This window comes from Heterodontus francisci, chromosome 31 (genome assembly GCF_036365525.1).
Source record: "Heterodontus francisci isolate sHetFra1 chromosome 31, sHetFra1.hap1, whole genome shotgun sequence".
NCBI lineage: Eukaryota > Metazoa > Chordata > Chondrichthyes > Heterodontiformes > Heterodontidae > Heterodontus > Heterodontus francisci.
This window is the reverse complement of record NC_090401.1, coordinates 18,366,440-18,388,267: the sequence shown is the minus strand read 5'-3', so window position 1 is coordinate 18,388,267 and position 21,828 is coordinate 18,366,440. Positions and strand designations below refer to the sequence as shown.

Below are 21,828 nucleotides of genomic sequence, written 5' to 3'. Positions count from 1 at the left end.
GAATAGCTTAGCATTTTATTTTGTGTTTTTCCACTCAAGAAGTGAGATAACTGGCTTTCTACAACAACAACTTATATTTATATAGAGACTTTAACGTAATAAGCTACTTCACAGCAGCACTATAAAACAAAATATGACACCCAGACACATAAGGAGATATTAGCTCAGATGACCAAAAGCTTAGTCAAAGAGATAGGTTTTTAAGCAGAGTCTTAAAGGAGGAAAGAGATGAAGAGAGGCTGTAACTATTCTACTGTACTACTACTGTCACTATATAATACATAATAAATATATAATACTATATGATCCAATCCCCACAAGTTATATTGGGCAAATTTGTGATTGGCCCGCTGTACATGATGGCTGATATAACATGATAGTGCTATTACAGTGCTCTACAGTATAACAAGAATGTTGTCTACTCGTCGATCGCGAATAAACTAAACAAGACTGCATGCAATCCACCTAGATTTATTTAAACTGCAGTCAGAGCTTTGGACAAACTGCAAGTCCATGTCACTTAGAGGGATTAGAAGGGCTTATGTGCACAAAATGTAATTGAACATTAATGAACAGTTTTCATGAAAGGTCATCGACCTGAAACATTGGCCGGGATTTTGTCTGGGCGACGGGGGTCTCGGCCACTGGCTAAAGCCCCGCGTTGCTTCCTGTGGGGAGGGCTCGCTGGATCAAGTGTCAGCTAGGCACTCAAATGGTCAGCAGCGGGCCTTCCCCAGCATCAAGGACCCTGAGCTGGCAGCTCTTTAACTGAGCAGCGCCACAGCGGAGTTGGTGGTTACTGCCAGTAATGGAGTCAACTGAGGTGCTGGACCCTGGCCACAGGTAAGTCAGGGTGGGAGAGGTTTTGCAGGGGGGGGGGAATCATGGGGGAGGGGGCTGTAGGGGGATCAGCAGCAAGGGCTGTTACTATTCTATTCATTGGCTCATTATTTGCCTTTTAAATTTGCTAAATAACTTAATTTTTAAAAGGATGTGAGGTGATGCTGTATCACTATCAGAGATTATAGAGAGACTCAATGAAGACATAAGATTAATTCCAATAGCTTAATAATATTAACCCGACAGAATTTGTTGTTTGTTATTCTGGGCACATTAAATAACGCTTACCTGTATGTCAAGGCTAGAATAGACATACTCAAAGGTCTGGAGAGTTGGGACTTGCCCATGAGAGAGATCTAAGGCACAAGTGCCAAAATAATCTAGCGAATGAAGGGTAGAAGAGAACTAAAAATGTAACACTGACATTACAGAAACTATTGGGGTATTTGATTATTTCAGCCAGTACCGCTCCATCTCAGTGCAGTTGATTCTTAGCTGGCCACTTCAGAGGGCAAGCAAGCAGTTGTATAAGGGCAACTTGGGATGGGAAATAAACACCAGCCTTGCCAATGGTGCACACTTCATGAGAATTAATAATATTAAGCTCTAATACTCATTCTCAACCATGGAAGCTGCCTAATTGTTGCGAATTCCCAATTGGTTCTCTAATGTCCTTCAGAGAAAGAGAACCAGCCATCCCTACCTGCTCCAGTGTATATGTAACTCCAATCCCCTGCCCCGACTGGGTCACACACCTGCTGAGAGCATTGCAGCGAGCCGATCTTCAATCCCACTTTGTGGAAACTCTTACTCTTACTGTCTGCAGCTCAGCCGCCGAGTAAAAGTGAAGCCTGAGGCCCAATATCAGCGGCTGCTTGAGCCTCACCGTTCAGGTGCAGAGATTATACCCTGTGCCTCCCACCCCTCCCCCCACCTCACACCCAAAAATGGGCACACCTGAATTTCTATCCCTGTGTGCCTCAATATTCTATCCGTCAGTGATTCCTTCCAATAGGCCATCTAGAGAGCTCAGCCAGCCTCACGTTTGATCCCTGAGTGTCTCATAATAAACAATCAGAAAGGCACTCACCTCTGTATCTTCTAGGTAAGGGACCACATAGTTGTCTGGGAATAGCCCTTGGTTTCCATTCACATATCCTTCCCACCAGCCATAGTCCTCTGTCTCCTGTTAACAGATATAAATCAAACTCCTGCTTAGATGGGAATGGAATGGGATGCAGTTCAACTGTTGCCCAACCTATCACTGCAGTTGCCTCCTTTGGTAAACATGTTTCCACCATATACTGTGAACTGATTCCCACCATTATACTTGTAGCCTGAGTTCAAAGGGTAAGACATTTTAATTTATATGAGGATACTTCTTTTTACAGATAATTTTAAACTTAGAATTGTAACATTAAAACCAACTTCTTTTGACCAAGTTTTTAGTTACTTTCCTAACATCTAATTCTTGGGCTCAGTGTCAATCTGTGTCTGATTACGGCTCTTAGAAGCTCCTTGAGACATTTTACTATAATTAAAGGTGCTATATAAATGCAAACTGTTGTTGATGCTATTGTTTGAATCAGATTGAAATGTGAGATTGCAGTGTGTTGTACCATCACCTCTACTGGATGGACGTGTGCATCAACAATACTGGTTGAAAGAGTTGGACACCAGGCAGACTGAGCTCTTGCATTAGCAGCAATGCAGCTTTCAGTTCTCCTGTTTTTCAAAATGGGGCACCCTCTATCCCAAATATCCTTGCAATACAGGAGCGGCCCTTCAAAACCTTGGCAATGTTTCGCCATGCCTTCATCACCTCCAGCCTTGATTATTCTTTACCCTTATTCTCCATTCTGGCCATAACAAATTAAACTCATCCAAAGTTCTGCCACTCGTATCCAATCCCATTCCCAGTCCCATTCCTCCTTATCCCTGTGCTTGCTGACTTTCTTTGGTTCCCTACCACGATGCATCAATTTCAAAACCCTTGTCCTCATCCAGTAATCTCACCATGGCCTCCTCCTTCCCTATAACTGCAACCTCCTACAAGTTCTATGTTTTTGACAGCATCTACTGGCCTGCTTCATAACCCTTTCTCCTTTTTCTTTACTCAACATTTAACCACAAAGCCATCAGCCAATTTGCTCCCACACTCTGGAACTCCCTCCCTTTTCTACCAAGCTGCACGCCATCGAAACCGTCCTCAAAACCCAAATCTTTGATTACACTTTTGGTCACCACCCCGAACCACTGCTTGGCATCTGGTTATATTTTCACCTCCATGAAGTCCATAGGACATTTTATTACATTAAAGCCTCTCTAATAGTGCCAGGTTGTTGTTGCTTAATCCTTGCTGACCTTCTGAATTCTGTCCTTAAAAAATTCAACCCATTCAAGTTTAAGTTGTTGTTGTTAATGGTGTCAGCTGTGGATCAGTGACAGCATGCTTATCCCTTCACCCTTACAATCTTTATTTAACAAGGGAATACCTCTTTCCATCCCCAGCTTAGAAAGACCAATGAGCTGAGCTCAGAGATCACCTCCCACCAAAACTTGCCACCAGGTAAACCAGAAAGAGGCTGTGAGGAAAGTCTTTAAATCCAATTATTTCTGACTGCAAGTATATAGATATCATCTTTTATTTCTTTTGCTGAGGTTTATGTACAAATGTACAGACATATATATAAAGAAAAATGATTACCTTATCTAATATAAGGATGATATCTCCTTTGTCCAGATTGAGTTCATCGTCTGCACTTGCAACATAGTCAAATATTGCCTTATAGTACTCTTTGCCTGAAAAGAAGGATTACTCCATTAAAACATAGTAAACCATAAAATAATGTGTCTGAACTTCCCACTGGTTGGGTGGATGATGGGTCATCCAGTGTGGCACTAAGTCATAGGGTCCAAAAGGATCTCAGGTTCTGGTCTGTGTTGAGTTAGATGATCTCGGCCAGGCTGCTACAAATGGCCTCAATGCCAAGGGTAGGGAGAGGGAAAGTTAGCCAAACGTTCCTACCTGAGTATTGGCCACTAACTTTATTGGAAGCTACAGATGTCGGGTGAGGACAGGACTGAACTTGAATGTGTTGCTGCCGTGCAACACTCAGTTGTCTGGGTTCAGCACCTGAAGGGCAGTCACATGGGTAAGGAACCAGTCAGGAACAGAGGAAGAAAAATATATAGTGCAGCTTGTGGATTAATCTCCAGTAATGCTGTAAATAATGCAACTTATCAAGGCAGACATCATACATCCCATAATGCCTGTCTCAATTGCCTTTGTTAATAAGTGGAAACTAGCTGACTATTTTTAATGTTCTACAACTCCTAGTATAGTGCCACCCAGAGGCTCCAGTGTAGATGGGTTGTGGGTGGCACAATGTTAGGAGGTGGAATGTGAGAACTGAAATGTTAGTTTGTATGGACTCAGTAGCGCTGACATATTTTGATCTCTCTCCAGCCTCTGGTCCACATCATGTATCCTCCTTTCTCCCAAACCTACCTTCAATCTCCTTACCCTCCCTCTACAGAGATGATGGCAGCAACATTACATTGATTGATCGGAATTTTTTGAAATGTGATTTTTGATGCATCTATATTCCCACTGTTCACGCAACTCCAATGATTTCCCTGGTAGTCACTGAGGAACAGACATACTGCTTTAAACCTGTGAATCTATCCATTCTTAAGACAACAAATCATCCTCCCACACCCCTTTCCACTGCTTTGGCCAACCATTCTCTATTCCCACCCCCCCTAACCCCCACACCTCTGGTTAGCAAGGATCCAGAACAATGACGTTGATTAATTTAATGCAGTTTTAATACAGAAGCCCTCAGAGCAGAGCTTGGGGACTTGACTTACTGAATCTCCATTAGCTTCCCCATGCACTGAGAAGGCTTCTGTTTATCTTCAGCATTAACAGCTATATGCTTCACTGGGATTCTCCTGGTGCCAGGTGAGCAGTCCCTGAGCCTCCACTGGTACCAGGTAGCCAGTCCCTAGGTCTCCCCCATTCCAACTGACCAGTCCTTGAGCCTCCCCAGATGCTAAGTGACAGGTCCCTCAGCCTCCCTTGGTTCCAGGTGAACAGTCCCTAGGTCTCCCCTAATCCAGGTGGCCTGCCCCTAGACCTATCCTAGAGCAATACCGAAACCAACACCAGACTGTCCCCTGGATGACTCACACTTGCTCTGAAGTGAGCTTTGGAACTCTGCATCTCAGATTTAATACACAGAAAACACAGCATCCCAACAGTCCATGTCACAGTGCAATACCACTTCAAAATGTTACACCACCACCTGCAAACGTCCAAAGAGTAGCATGTAGAGCAGTTTTCAGCTTTTAGGTATTGTGTGTACAATAGATCGAACACACTGGATACAAACCCATCTGTTGTCGAGCAGCTCCAGGATCCCCAAGGTCTGTTTTGGGAGGTGCTGATCCAAAAGTTGGGTCCTACAAAAAAAAAAACACTTTGACTTCAACAGCACATATTCTGACACTTTTTTTAAAAAAGCAGTTTTATTGATCACAGTTTTCCAGTGTCAGCTATGAACACACGGAGCGTGGTAAATAAGGTTGGCATGTGGCAGGCACAGATGGACGCTGGAGAGTATGATGTCATGGCAATAATGGACACTGGGCTCAAAAAAAGGGCAGGACTGGATACTAAATATTCCTGGATGCAGATTGTTCAGGAACAATAGGGGAGGAAAGAAAGGAAGAGGGGTAGCAGTATTGATTAAGGAGAATATTACAGTACTGGAGAGAGAGGATGCCCTCGAGGGGTCAAGGATAGAATCTATTTGCTTAAAGCTAATAAACAATTGAGGTGTCATTATACTCCTGGGTGCATTCTATAGGCCACCAGCTAGTGGGAAACATATACAGGAACAAATGTGCAAGGAAATTACAGAAAGGTGAAAACCCTATACAGTAGTTATAAAGGGGAACTTTAATTATCCAAATATAGACTTCGATAGTAATAGTGTAAAGGGTTTTGAAGTATGTTCAGGAGAATTAAGATAGGTATGTTTCTGGTCCAACAAGGAAGGAGGCATTGCTAGAGCAGGTTCCGGGGAATGAGGTGCCTCAGGTGGATCGAGTAGTAGTAGGAAGACATTTAGGGGACAGTGACCATAGCAACCATTAACTATGGAAAAGGACAAGGAGCAATCCAGAGTAAAAATAATTAACTGTGGAAGATCCAGTGAGAACAGATCTGGCCCAGGTAAACTGGAATCAAAGATTGGCGTGCAAAACTGGAACGGAACAATGGGCTGCCATTAAACAGGATATAGTTTGGGTACAGTTGAGATACATTATCACGAAGGAGAAAGGTAGGACACATAAAACCAGAGCTTCCTGGATGTTGAAAGAAATAGTGAGTAAAATGAAACAGAAAAAAGGCACGTATGAGAGATGTTAATACAACTGAGAACCATGCTGAATGTAGAAAGTTCAGAAGGAAAGTGAAATAACTATTGAGAAACAAAGATGATACCAAATATGGAAGAATTTTGAACTGTAAGGAGGATAGTAATAGACTTCAAGTAGACATAGACAGGCTGGTGGAATATGCGGACAAGTGGAAGATGAAGTTTAATGCAAAGAAGTGTGAAGTGATACATTTTGGTAGGAAGAACAGGAAAGTCAATATAAAATAAAGGATACAATTCTAAATTGGGTGAAGGAGCAGGGAGACTTGGGGATATATGTGCACAAGTTGTTGAAGGCACCAGGGCAGGTTGAGAAGATGGTGAATAAATCCTATGGGGTCCTGGGCTTTGTAAATAGAGGCACTGGGTATAAAAGCAAGGGAGTTATGGTAAACCTATATAAAACTCTGGTTTGACCTCAACTGGAGTATTGCGTCCAATTTTGGGCACCACACTTTAGGAAGGATGTGAAGGCATTGGAGACAGTGCAGAAAATATTTATGCAAATGGTTCCAGGGAAGAGGGACTTCAGTTACATCGACAGATTGGAGAAACTGGGGTTGTTCTCCTTAGAGAAGGTTGAAAGGAGTTTTGATAGAGATGTTCAAAATCATAAGGGCTCTGGACAGAAAAGTCAGAGAGAAATTGTTCCCATTGGCAGAAGGGTCATGAACCAGAGGACATTGATTTATGGTGATTGACTCTCATGCTTCTATAGGATTCTTGCCTGAAGGGACTGTGGGTCACAGATAAAGTTTCAAAACTATAGAGCCAATTCTCGGATGATGCATCCTTTCTAGGTGAGACATTGGAGCATGGGATTAATTAATTTATTTCCCGATAATATTACTGTGTGTGTCCTGTTGCAACATGGTGGACATCAACACTGAACAGTAGTGTGGGGACAGATCAAAAGTAAGCTAATCAGCTAACAGACTAACTGTGAAGCTGTGGAGCCAATTTGTAAAAAAAAATAACAAGCAGAAGCTAACAGGACAGCTGCAGATAGCTTAATAGTAGCCTATTGTTTAATAATCAGCCTCACAGTTCAAGGAGGGGGGATGTGAAACTACTGAAATAAAATGCAAAAATAAAATGCTGGGATGAATGAACCAATCATGCATTGATAATAGAAGTCTGCAAACCACTCAGAAACAAGGGGGGGAGGGCGTTACTAGTTTTGTTTGAATAACTATAAGAAAGGCTTGCTGTAGTGAGTACATGTTCTTTTGTTTTATTCTTTTGTTTTGTTCTTTTGCATGTTCTTTTGTTTTGCTTCTTGTTCTTTTTGTATCCTTGCAATGTAACAATCACGTACTGCAATAAAGTTTCTAAAAGTTACGGTCGGACTTCGTCTCTCTTTGTAACTGATGGGATCCAACAACTTGGCGTAGTTGGCAGGATCGCTGGAGGATAAAGACCGAAGCCCTGGACATCGGACCTATATCGGCCCCCGGAGGTAAGGACTCCTCTTTACTTTAAAAAGTCCTCGGCTGTTGTCTAGTTTCGGTACTCCACCACACGATCCCGAACTCTTCCGAGGCTCGAGACCCCCTTTATAGACGTCTAAATCGGCGGTGTTCGATGGTAATACACCAGCCCGGCTGAAAAGCTCCACGGCATTTGTATAAGAAGCCGCACGGCTCGAGACCCCCTCCCCCACACAAAATTGGTACAATGACTGACGAAGGAAACCGACAGTTGCCAACCACCGTAAAAGGCGGGCGGGCCCCGCCAGACGTTTCCGAAGATGAAATTCTACAGCAGTTAAAAGGATATATGGAGCAACAGTTTAATTTGGCTAAAACCTGCACTGAAATTGAACAGAAATACAGTGCCTCCAAGGGACAGTGGTTCCTGGAAGATATAAAGAGAGTTTGGGGAAAACGACCCGTTTAAAGGATAAAGAATAGACCCAATGGTCCTTAGCCGTAATGAACCAGATCCGACAGCGTAATGAAATTATCCAACAAGCTCAACTGTCTCAACACGACCGCGACCTGACTAATGCTAAGGACCAACTGAAGGTGGTCTGCGAACAACTGAGAAAGGAAAAGCTTAAATTAGAAAAATTAGAAACTGAAAAAGCAAGGTTGGAAACCGAAAATAAAGAACTTAAAAAACAATTACGAGAAGAACAGGCAACGCAACCGAAGGGACCGGGACCGCCCTGTGGACCCCGCCGACCACAACCGTCTCGCCTGTACCCGAATCTGGAGTCGTTACTAAAAGAACTACGAAAAATGCAACGGCGTGAAGCCGGTATAGAGGAAGCTGAGTCCTCCAGCGAAGAAAGTGATACTGATGATGAGTTGCCTTTTGCGCGGCTCACCCCCCCCCCACAAACAGAAATGCGTTAAGGTCAAGCAGGAAAAGAAGACGACAGACGGTAACGAGGTGATCACGTCTGAGCACAACACTTATTGGATGCATGTCCCGGCGGATCCTGAGAAAATTGATAAATGGTCCAAAGAATTGCCTGACCCGAAAAAGGGGGGTCAGAAGACGTGGGAATAGTTGGAACGTCTGAAGGGAATTTACCATCTTCACCCATGGGACGGGGTACAGATTTTGACTGTGATGGTGCCGGGGCGAGTGGGGCGAAGACTGAACAGAGAGGTCCAAACTGCTTTGGGCGAGGACGAGCAACAACTAGATGCCGGATGGGCTGCGAATAGTCAGTGGCTGCGAGCGTTCTGTCCCACAAAGACGGATTGGAATAAAACTACAGCCTGTCAGCAAAAAGGTACCGAAGAGGTGCGGGAGTATGTAGAGAGGTTTAGATCTGCTTGGCTGGAACACTCGGGGATAACGGACATTTCTCCAGAGGATCTGGACGATACCCATGTTGTGCCTTTGAAGTCTGCCTTTCTTGCGGGGCTAAAACTAGAATTATCCAACATTCTGAAGGTAACCTTACCAGATTGGGAAGGCACAGGAGTAACATACGCGCAGTTGATTGATCGATGCAGTCAGCTGGACAGGGACATGGGAGCAAAGCTCCGAGCTCTGCAGGCGGTTGGACACCCAAAGGCCCTGATAGGGCGCAAGATAGGCGACCCGGGGCACGCCACTACTGTGGGAAGGAATGCCATTGGGGTAAGATGTGTAGAGCGAAGGGATGGGGAAGAGGACGGCAAGGATACAATCCGGCACCAAGACCAGGTCCCTCCCCTGAGGACGATGACCTAGAAAAATTCAAACAGTTGTCACCCCAGCAACGGAAGGAGATACTGGCATTACTCGGTGCGGCAAAAAACGATCGGAGCCCTCCCTCGCCCCTCCAATGCCCCTTCTGGCGCTAATAGAACAATGAAGAGATGGATTGTGTATAACCGCGAGGGTGGGCGATCAAGATATAGACTGCCTATTGGATACCGGGGCCGATTTAACGTGTCTACCTCAACGATACAGGAACTCTATACCGATGGACGGTAAAGCTAAGACCGCCCACGGGGCTGGTGGCCATGGGGTGGTGATCAGGAAAACTCAGCCCATACGCATTGGTCTTGGTCCACACGAATTGATAACACCAGTCTGGATAGGTCCGGTGGACCAGGCCCTTCTGGGTATGGACGTTCTTACCCAGTTGAACTCCTCGTTGCATTTTGAAGGCGGCCAGATAACATGGTCTGTCAGAAGTCTGAAGAAGGAGGAGCTGAGGGAGCACCCAATATGGGCTCGGGATAAGAACGATTGTGGGCTACTTCAAATGGAACCGGCAACATTTACAGGATCCGCTCCACCCTGTACTAAACAATATCACATTAGTCCAACATCTATTGCAGGAATCTTACCCGTAATTAGACAATTAGAGGAGCGAGGCGTGCTGGTTAAAACACACAGTACCTCCAACAGCCCTGTGTGGCCAGTACGGAAACCAAACGGGACCTGGCGGCTTACTGTTAACTATAGAAAGGCTAAGCAGTGTATTGATCAAAAGGCTCCTCTGTTAGCTGACCCCTCAATGCCCTGAGGCCGGAACATGAATGGTTCTCTGTTATCGACATGGCCAATGGATTTTGGTCGGTGCCACTGGCACCCGAGGTCCAACCGTGGTTCGCCTTTACCATTCAACCACAACAGTACACCTGGACCCGACTGCCACAGGGTTTCCACAACAGCCCTACGGTATTTCATATGGCCCTACAAAACCATTTGAGGGAGTTACCTTCCATGCACTCCACGGTCATCCAGTACGTGGACGACATCCTGTTAGCCTCTGAAATGGAAGAACAACACGAACAAGATCTGCGTACTATACTGGACCACCTTCATCGGAGAGGACACAAGGCCAGTATCGACAAAGCGCAAATAGCCCAAGAAGAGGTCGTGTACCTGGGACAAAAGATTTCGAAAGGGAAGAGGGAACTTACCCAGGACAGGACCACAGCCATCCAGGCTGCCAAACAGCCCACCACTATCCAGGAGATTAGGTCCTTTTTGGGTTTGTGTAACTTCAACAGAAATTGGATCGACTCCTACACACAACTGGCTCAACCGTTAAATGATCTCTTGAAAGGGAAGCAGGCCTCAAAGGAGGCAGTCACCCTCACAAAAGACCAACAAGAGGCCATGCAATTACCACAAGAGGTGTCCATTCTGAAATGTAAAGCCCATACGAAGGATAATACCATAGAGGCGAAGGGGAATGCCCTAGTCAACCAGGCAGCCAAGGGAATCGCCTTGCAGGGTGACTCCCCGGACGCACGGATGCAAATATGTAAACTGAACGTACCCAGTTTGGCACAAGACCTACAAGTGATGCAGAGCGAGTGCCCCAAAGACGAAAAATGGACCTGGATAGAAGCAGGGATCAAGCTATGTGAAGACGGCATCTGGAGGCAAAGGGACACCGAGAGACCAGTCGCGCCACAGGTGCTGATGCCCTTTTTAGCCCAACAGATTCACTCCTGGGGGCACTTGGCCCCACAACAGATGACAGCTCAGTTCCAGAGAAGCTGGTGGGGTCGGGGGTTCAAAAAACACGCCCAGCTAGTGGCTGACCACTGTGTGGTCTGTCAGAAAAACAATCCAGGACCCACCACGATAATGCCTCAACTAAGAGCTCCTGCTCCAGCCGGTCTATTCCAGTGCTTGCAAGTCGACTATATCACTCTCCCACCTTGCCAGGGATACACCGGCATTCTCGTCATTGTCGACAGATTTTCCAGATGGGTAGAGACCGTCCCAGCCAGAAGAGCCACGGCCAATCACACTACTAAGGTCTTGTGTAAGGATTACATCCCCAGATGGGGAGTACCGGTCAGCATTGATTCTGACCAAGGGACTCATTATACAGGCGCGGTCTGTCAGGAAGTCTGTCGGCTACTGAACTTTACGTGGGATTTACACTGTCGTCACCACCCACAGTCCTCAGGCCAAGTGGAGCGAATGAATCAGACTCTAAAACAAAAACTATCTAAGTATCACCAGGAAGGAATACCATAGCCCCAGGCGTTGCCGATAGTTCTGTGCGGTATTAGGGCGACTCCGAACAGAACTACGAGCCTGAGTCCATTTGAAATAATAACAGGGAGACCCATGTCACTTCCGGGAACAATTGATTTGCGAAAAGCTGATTGTCACCTGATGAGTGACGCTCTAGTAGAATATTGTCAGAACCTAACAAATGCTATCAGTTCTGCTTCCTCGCAGGTATCGGTAGCTTGGGGTGACCCATCAGAAGGAGGGCACGACATCATCCCGGGAGTCTGGGTTTACATGAAGAAAATACATAAAGAACCATTGGGCGCCAAGTGGGAGGGACCTTTCCAGGTGCTACTGACCACCCAGGCAGCAGTTAAGGTGGAAGGGAAGAAAGCCTGGATACACGCCTCTCACGTCAAGCGAGCGACCCGTGACTAAACACAAACCTGCTATCAGGACAATTACCATTTGCCAATATGTTCAGAATTTTTATTATCCTCTTTGCATGCATTTTAAGTATCTGCTTACTTTTGGCTAACCAAACCTTTCCACTTTAGGGAACTAATCGAGTGTCCATGGAAATTCACGTTGATAGAAAAACTCAAACAACCCCCAACTCCCACCTTATGGGGTTGGGCGACTGGGTGGTTGGGCTCAATAGGGACCTGAATGGTACAGGGTTTGATCTTTTTTGTTATAATCATAATTTTGTATTTTACGTTTTTGCTTATTAAGTGCTGTTGTAAACAAGTAACTGAAACCCCTGCCAAGCTTATGCCCTTATAGAGCTCCCACCATCCCCTCTTGTGGCACAAGTGGGCAACGTATTAAGCACAACCCCTCCGGGTGTTGAAGGCTGTTTCTAGACGAGTAGAGACCATTAAAGGCACCTTGGTGGGATTGATGGAATGATTCTTCAAGAAGTTTGAAGAATCAAAGGGGGGGACTGTGGGGACAGATCAAAAGTAAGCTAATCAACTAACAAACTAACTGTGAAGCTGTGGAGACAATTTATAAAAAATAACAAGCAGAAGCTAACAGGACAGCTGCAGATAGCTTAATAGTAGCCGATTGTTTAATAATCAGCCTCACAGTTCAAGGAGGGGGGATGTGAAACTACTGAAATAAAATGCAAAAATAAAATGCTGGGACGAATGAACCAATCATGCACTGATAATAGAAGTCTGCAAACCACTCAGAAACAAGGGTGGGTGGCGTTACTAGTTTTGTTTGAATAACTATAAGAAAGGCTTGCTGTAGTGAGTACATGTTCTTTCTTTTGTTTTATTCTTTTGTTTTGTTCTTTTGCAGGTTCTTTTGTTTTGCTTCTTGTTCATTTTGTAACCTGGCAATGTAACAACCATATACTGCAATAAAGTTTCTAAAAGTTACGGTTGGACTTAGTCTCTCTTTGTAACTGATGGGATCCAACAAGTAGACTACACTTTCACACTTTTTGCCCCATTGTCAGTCTTGAGCATTTCTCGCTCAGGTATAGCAGAGACTAGTTGCAGTGTGTTGCCTTTGGCATTTGGGACAGTGAAAATCTTGGCTTTGTCTGGGTTTGCAGCTATCCCTTTAACTGTTGGGTGTGGATATTGAGAATCCTCAATTATTCAGGTAAAATTCATGGATCAATGGAGATTTTTAGCTTGGCTGGCTTCATAATTTGAACCATAATTGACAACAGGCCATGGGTTCACTCCAACACTCTCTCTGCAGGCTCCATCAGCACAAAAGGTTATGATGCAAGCTCACACTTGGGTCCACTTCAATGTGACTTGTGGCAGCCCAAGAATGTCACCAGGTCCATTCATCATTTTCTTATAAACCAATAGCTCCATGATTGTTTTGTAATAAATACCTAATGACAGGTATCTTTAGAAAACTTCAGACCACATTTGTCTGGTGGATGCATCACAGACCCATTGCACAATTCCACCTCAGCATGATGGCTTTGCAATCCCCCTATCTGTCACTATTCTGGGTGAAAGCAGACTGCGCACATCTCCACAATCTAGCTGAAATCTAGTGCTAAGATGATCATTGCCTCTCATTGTCACTTCTGGATTTGTTGGAGGTTTTACCTGCACGTCTGAGCTGGCTTCATCTTGATTCTGGGCACTGGGACCTAATGAGAGAAAGATGAATATGAGAAATTACACATGACAGGATGATGATCACAGCAGAATTTGAATGAGTCCTGTCAATTTATACAGAAGCTCCGCCCCATTCACTTCCTAGTGATTAAATGTCCTCATTGAAATCCAACATTTAGAATCCTGAATCCATACTATCATTTTACACCCCTCCTTTCATCTTGGCAGTGGTCCTCTGAACTTTCTTCCTTCTAGGCTCCAACCACACCATCCCATATTCCCTGCCTCCTCCAAGCCCTTCGAACACTGTTTAAATCAAGTTACATTGCACTATTCCATCAGTTGTTCACATTCTTGCCTTAGTGTCAGGAAGTTGTCTCCACCTTCTGCACATAACCTAGGCTGATCACTCAGTGTAATACTACACTGTTGGGGCTGCAGTCCTCCAGATCTGATGTTAAAGCAAGCTTATGTGGGTGCCTGAGGCTCTCTATGTTAAATGCAATAATTAATGTAAATGCTGGATGTTACTTCAAATGAAACCATTAAAATAAAGTAGAGGATTTAAATTAGTGAAGTTCAAGTTTAAAGCAGATATCAGGAAGAACACCAGACCGATCAGGGAAGGAGTTGAACCTCCATCAGCCCATGGCCGATGTCCCTGACCCTGGCTAAACTCCCAGTCTCTGGATCATTTCAATGTTTCAGGTCAAGGGCATTGAACACAATTATAGGTCCCGTACTGCCTCCTTGGCTGAGACCAGCTAACTCTGCATAGACTAAGATGCAAATCTATGGATGATATATCTTAGATTTACCAAATGTGTCATCTGGGGAGCAATTGGTGCTCCTCTTCCCTCGGGGGAGGGACTGGAGCAAATATGAACCCTCTAATTTTTTTCTTTTGTTGTGCATGGCCGATTTTGTGCAAATGCGCGGACCCTTTAAATTTTTTTGTGCAGCTGCACTCGGTTGGTAACTTATAGAGGCCGACTTGTGTGCGGCCTGCGCAGGAACTTTCTGGTTGCTGAATGGCCACACACCTGAGAGGGAACATTGGACAGAAGGTCTCCTCCCTCTATTTTCCTTAGAATTTAAACCAGCTTTCGGAATCTTCATCTGCATTTTATTCAATCATATAAACAATGGAAAATTGTAGCAAAACAATCAAATAAATCAACTTCAATGCACAACTAATCACCTCTCCCTCCCCTGGCCCTCTTTAACTTATCATGGTTATACACTCACCCATCTCTGCAACCCACTCACTCGCTGGTGCTAGTTTGGATGATAGTGTGCAATGGGCAATACTGATTGGCTGCCTGTTGTACACCTTTCCCTAATATTTGTTCCCATTGTAATCAGTAGCAGTGAAAATGGGGAGAGGAATGAATGGAGAGCTGATCTGTTACCCCAGTTACAATTACCGTCACTCAGGCCTCATCACCCACAACACAAGGAACGTTGAAAAGTTTTGAATCGACAAACCTGTAACAGTGAAAGAGACCGAGTAGCTTCCGTTTCTTTCCAGCCAGAGGCTCTAAATTGAGGCATGAACAATATACAATCCATAGTAGGAATGATTCATCTAGGGACTGCTAGCTTGTAACGTTTGTTTAGCCCATTAACAGGGGTAGGCTGGTGTAGATTATTATTATCTATGGTAAAAGGAGTAATATAGTTTCGATATATTTCACTAGAAGACTGGACTCAGCCATTCATAAACTTCAAATCAAATAAACCAGTTTGTCGATTCAAAATTTGCTTTGCCTCATGGATGTGTTTATCAGTTTGCCTTCCAAAAGTTAGAGGAAATGCATGTGGTAATCTGAACACAATCATAGTATCCAATCGCAGAATAAGGGGTCTTTTTGTTACACCCACCTGGTCACTCTCTTGTTTAACCAGATATCATATAGTAAGGGTGCTCTCCAGATTGTAAGGAACGCACGGTCCACTTACAGGAGTGACAGGGGATATTGCATCTCAGAGAATATCGACCATACAAATGAAACCTCTAACTCTTGTTGAATGAACATAATAAATCAAAAATCATACTTGAGTCGGTAACTGAGTGCTGAACCTTTCCTTCAGTGTTGTCCATTTCTACGACAAAAGTAGATGGGAAGCCCCCGGTTTTTCCGTTCTTTTTTCCTATCCACCAACCGTCTTCAATCTAAAAGGCAAACAATTTTTAAAATAAATTAGAGTAGGTTTTTCACAGTGTCATGACTGAGCAAGTCTCAGTTCAACATTGTGAGGGGTTTTGGTAGAGTAGATTGGGAGAAACTGTTTTCACTGGCAGGAGAGTCCATAAGCAGCGGGCACAAATTCATGGTAATTGGCAAAAGATCCAGGGAGGAAATGAAGAGAATTTTTTTTTTTTACACAGTGAGTTATTGTGATTTGGGATACACTGCTTGAAAGGGCGGTGGGAGTAGATTCAATAGTAACTTTCCAAAGCGAATTGGATATATAATTGAAAAGGTTATTTTTGCAAGGCTATGGGGAAAAACTAGTAGAGTGGGACTAAACGGATCTTTCAGAAAGCCAGCATGGGTGTGATGGGCCGAATGGCCTCCTTCTGTGTTGTACGATTCTATGATCCTAATGGGACTCACATCACCATTCAGCAGAATATTCAATGTTTTATTGAGTTGTTCTCAAGATGAGTGTGACACAAATAAGATCAGCATTTATTGTCCATCACTAGTTGCCCTGAGAAAGTGGTGGTGGCCTTTTGCTTGAACCACTGCAGTGCTTGTGGTGATGGTGCTCTCACGTTGCTGTTAGAGTGGGAATTCCAGGATATTGACAGGTGTGGAGACACAACCTACTTTCTCACCAGGGGAACAGTTCATCATCCGGTTCCGCCGCCTCTGAGTGTACGAAACACTCTGTAGGGAATTGTGGGTGAGCCAGCATACAATTTTAATGTGAATTCACTAATAGGATATACTGTTTAACAAATAAAAATATTTTCAAATTCAATTCATGCTAACATGCTAATGAGCAGCAAACATTGCATGCACAGGAATAATTAGTGAGTCCGACAGCACAGAGACCCAACCTTATGCACACGTTTCACTTCAGAGATGAACATTTTTAATCTGAATCAAGCCTCTCCTTCAACTCATCCTTTCTGTCCCTCTCTGTTTTATCTGTAGGTCTATGATCACTTTGCTTGCGGATTCTCTTGTTACTCCTATACAATCTCTCCATGGATCCTCACTGTCCTAAAATCAGAATTACCAACTGGCTCCCACTCAAGCTAATTTTATCCAGGATTGAAGAAGTGTGGAACTCCGCCCCTCCCTTAGTTTTGCCTTCTTCTTACATTCTACAGGCTTTATTATCTCCCAAGCATAATGTCATATTGTCAGCTCTGGCTCAGTGGTTGCTCTCTTGCCCCTGAGTTAGAAGGTTGTGGGTTCATATTCTAATCCAGGGACTTGAGCACGTGATCTAGGCTAACACTCCAGTACAGTACTGAGAGAGGCCCTGTCTACTCTCTTAGATGGATGCAAAATATACCTTGACACTATTTGAAGAAAAGTGGTTTTCCCAGTGTCCTGGCCATTACTTATCCCTCAATCAACACTTAACACAGATTGTTTGATCATTATCACATTGCTGTTTGTGGGAGCTTGCTGTGCACAAATTGGCTGCTGTATTTCCTACATTATGACAATGACGACGCTTCAAAGGGACTTTTAGTTGGCTGTAAATCTCTATGGGATGTCCTAAGGTTGTGAAAGGGTGCTATATAAATGCAAGTCCTTTTTTTATTTAACTACTACATGACTGATATCATCTTCTCTCCTTTTCCACTCTAGTCGTGGCCTGTATTATAGGTATGGGCCTTCACTATGTCCCTTAACGGAAGCAACATTACAGATAGAAGCTCCATGGACTGTGATGAAGACAAACTTGTTCATTTGTAAAATTTTATTTGAAAAGGGATCTCACCTCATCGATGACTTCAATGAAATCCCCCACGTTGAGTTCCAGCTCCTCTGATTTCACAGGGCTGTAAGAAATGACCACCTCACACCATCTCTGCTTCCTCTTCTTCAGCGCGTGCTCTGGAATTACAGACCTGATAGTCAGTTCTCCCTCAGTTTGCAGGGGTCAAGATGCTGCTTCAATCAGCACTCACTATTATACATCCCTCCCACACTGACAGCTCTGCGATTGTCCCTCTAAGTATGTCCTTACAAGGAAACAGCCCCACAGCCACTACCCACCCTCTGATTTATTGCTGAAGAGATCAGACTAATGTATGAACCTAGATCCTGACTGATTCCAGGCTATTCGGCGATGGAAGGCATCACAGATGAGCCCAATCCTCAACAGGCAACAACATGCATCTTCCTGCTGAATGGTGGGAGTCCTGGCCAATTCTAACATTCTTTCTGCTGTACCAGAGATCAACTAACCCAGCACAAACCAGGGACTGAGCCTGGCACTTTCCAGTTCCACTTGCTTCAGTACCACTTTGGACAATGTGCTTCACAATTGGAATTACTTTCTCCAAGGGCCTCATTATAAAAGCTGTTTGTGGACACAGCTGACTGTAATGCACAGTCCAGATGGTTCTTTCAAAGTGATACCTCTTGTGAATAATGGTCATTAGGTGTTGGAGTCTGTCTTCCAGCCTGTCAGTATCGGTTGGTGTCTATCTGTGTTTATATTATTGGTGTGGGAGAATGACGTTAGAACTATTTGCCTACATGGAGGGTAAATGCCAACACAAACTGGATCAAACCCATCAACAGTGAGACACTTCACTGGATCAATCCCATCGACAGTGCGATACCTCACAGAATCACAGAAATGTTACAGTGCAGAAGGAGGCTATTTGGCCCATTGTGTCCATACTGGCTCTATGAAAGAGCAAGTCCCTCAGTCCCATTCCCCTGCCTTCTCCCCATAACTCTGCACATTCTTCCTTTTCATATTACTGTCTAATTCCCTTTTGAATGCTTTTGAACACTCTCAGGCAGTGAATTCCAGACCTTAACCACTCACTGTGTGAAAAAGTTTTTCCTCATGTCACTTTTGCTTCTCTTACCAAATAATTTAAATCTGTGTCCTCTCGTTCTCGATCCTTTCACGAGTGGGAACAGTTCCTCTCTATCTACTCTGTCCAGACCCCTCATGACTTTGAATACCTCGATCAAATCACTTCTCAGCGTTCTTTTCTCCAAGGAAAACAGTCCTAACTTCTCCAATCTATCTTCATAACTGAAATTCCTTGTCGCTGGAACCATTCTCATCAATCTTTTCTGTACTCTCTCCGATGCCCTCACATCTTTCTTAAAGTGTGCCGCATAGAACTGGACGCAATACTCCAGCTGAGGCCGAACAAGTGTCTGATACAAGTTCAACATAACCTCCTTGCTCTTGTACTCTATGCTCCTATTAATAAAGCCCAGGATACTGTATGCTTCATTAACTGCTCTCTCAACCTGTCCTGCCTCTCAATGACTTATGCACATATCTACCCATGTCCCTCTGCTCCTGCACCTGCCTTAGAATTGTACCATTTATTCTATATAGTCTCTCCATGTTCTTTCTACCAAAATGAATCACTTCACATTTCTCTGCATTGAACTTCATCTGCCACCTGTCTGCCCATTCCACCAACTTGTCTATGTCCTTTTGAAGTTCTACACCATCCTCCTCACAGTTCGCAATGCTTCCAAGTTTCGTATCATCTGCAAACTTTGAAATTGTGCCCTGTACACCAAGGTCCAGGCCATTAATATATATCAGGAAAAGCAAGGGTCCCAACACTGACCCCTGGGGAACTCCACTACCAAACTTCCTCCAGCTCGAAAAACATCCATTAACCACTACTCTTTGTTTCCTGTCACTCAGTCAATTCCGTATCCATGTTGCTACTGTCCCTTTTATTCCATGAGCTATAATCTTGCTCTCAAGTCTGTTGTGTGGCACTGTATCAAACGTCTTTTGAAAGTTCACGTACACCACATCAACAGCATTGCCCTCATCAACCCTTTCTGTTACCTCCTCAAAAAACTCCAGCAAGTTAATTAAACATGATTTTCCCTTAAGAAATCCATGCTGGCTTTCCTTAATTAACCTGCATTTGTCCATGTGACTATTAATGTTATCCCAAATTATTTTTTCTAGAAGTTTCCCCACCACCGAAGTTAAACTGACTGGCCTGTAATTGCTGGGCTTATCTTTACATCCTTTTTTGAACAAGGATGTAACATTTGCAATTCTCCAGTCCTCTGGCAATACCCCCGAGTCTAAGGAAGACTGGAAAATTATGTCCAGTGCCTCCGCAATTTCCACTCTCACTTCCCTCAGTATCCTTGGATGCATCTCATCCGGCCCTCATGCTTTATCCACTTTAAGTACAGACAGCCTCTTTATCAATTTTAAACCCTTCTAACGTATGTATTACCACCTCTTTCACCATTGCCTGGGTTGCATCTTCTTCCTTGGTAAAGACAGATGCAAAGTATTCATTTAATACCTCAGCTATGCCGTCTGCCTCCATGTGTAAATCCCCTTCATAGTCCTAATCAGTCACATTCCTCCTTTTATCACCCTTTTACTATTTATCCAGGGAGGTGTCTCACTGGATCAATCCCATTGACAGTGAGCCACCTCACTGAATCTATCACAATGGGACAACACAATTTCTGACTGCACCCACAACTCCATTACTGAAGTTTCCATCACTATAACGTTCCCTTTAAGGCTGAGTTTCCCCATATTACCTCACACTACAGCCATACAAGCACTAAAAACCATCATAAAGTTTCTGTAATTATGCGACCATCAAATACTGATGTAACCAGAACCTGAAATTACTGTTCAGCAACAATCGGAAACCTACAATCATTTATATCAAAACAAATTGAACTAAAAATTGCCCGAGAGGTAACAGATCCTGAGAAGGACATTTTATAGATTTGTAACAATCAATAACCAATGACAGACACAGAACTCACCCTCCACCCCAACGAAAATAGAAATAAACTAAGCTCTCCTTGCATTTCTGGGTGCTGTCTGATTGTGACCAGCTTTACATCCCTTGCCTGTTCAATTAGCCTTCTGACTCCCTGTGGCTCTATTCCCCATCCCCATCCTTTCAAAGCAGTTCCCGACACATGCTTGACACTGTACCAGTGATGAGTGACAACTTGGTTTCCGACCTCCTCCTGAAGCAGCAACACATCCCAACTGTTACTCCAATCAGACATTCAAATTAAAGCCATCCAGGGGGCCGTGACCAGGGTGATAGAGCAAAGGAAATAATTTTGAGTATGAATTAAGCTGCCTTTGAAAGTGTCACTTCCTGCAGAGGGTCAGATCCTATCTGTTGTTTTCTCTCCATTGGCCTGGCCCAGTGGTCTGGTATTTCTATTATCATACCACGACAAGATTTGCTTCACTTGAGTACATCGATATTAAGCCACTTCCTGAAAACAACTGCCCACTATAATCTCACCATCTGCTGTTGCAGAGAATTACATAGAATGCATAGCACAGGAACAGGCCATTCAACTGAACCAGTCTGTACCAGTGTTTATGCTCTACACGAACATCCTCCCACTCTATTTCATCTAATTCTATTACGTACATACGAGCATATGAATTGGGAGCTGGAGTAGGCCACTCGGCCCCTAGAGGTTGCTCCACCATTCAATAAGATCATGGCTGATCTGATTGTAACCTCAACTCCACATTCCCACCCATCCCGGATAACCTTCCACCCCCTTGCTTATCATGACGCTATCTAACTCTCCCTTAAAAATATTCCAAAACTCTGCTTCCACCTCCTTTTGAGGATGTCCCAAAGCCTTACAAACCTCTGAGGGAAAAAAATTCTCCTCATCTCTGTCTTAAATGGGCGACCCCTTATTAGCATATCCTTTCATTCCTTTCTCCCTTCAAAAGTACTTCATTGGCTGTAAAGCGCTTTGGGATTTACTGAGACTGTGAAAGATACTATAAACACTCCTATC

At 44.0% G+C, this 21,828-nt stretch overlaps 1 protein-coding gene across 5 annotated transcripts in view; it reads right to left on the bottom strand.

The window, feature by feature from the left end:
• sh3d21 (SH3 domain containing 21) overlaps positions 1–21,118 on the bottom strand; it is a 64,361-nt gene extending 43,243 nt beyond the window's left edge. Inside the window, exons 1-7 of one of the 5 annotated variants that reach the window (XM_068011133.1) lie at positions 21,016–21,118; positions 17,789–17,904; positions 15,878–15,995; positions 13,808–13,851; positions 5,238–5,307; positions 3,548–3,642; positions 1,931–2,026 (exon numbers count right to left, since the gene is read on the bottom strand). In XM_068011133.1, coding sequence (XP_067867234.1) covers positions 1,931–2,026; positions 3,548–3,642; positions 5,238–5,307; positions 13,808–13,851; positions 15,878–15,923 — 351 coding nt within the window. In that variant the 5' untranslated portion in view covers positions 15,924–15,995; positions 17,789–17,904; positions 21,016–21,118. Of the gene's footprint in view, positions 1–1,930; positions 2,027–3,547; positions 3,643–5,237; positions 5,308–13,807; positions 13,852–15,877; positions 15,996–17,788; positions 17,905–18,893; positions 19,476–20,811; positions 20,938–20,986 lie in introns of those variants that run through there. The other 4 variants (XM_068011132.1, XM_068011135.1, XM_068011130.1 and 1 more) reach the window with 4 other exon arrangements.
• Between the last annotated feature and the right edge of the window lie 710 nt (positions 21,119–21,828).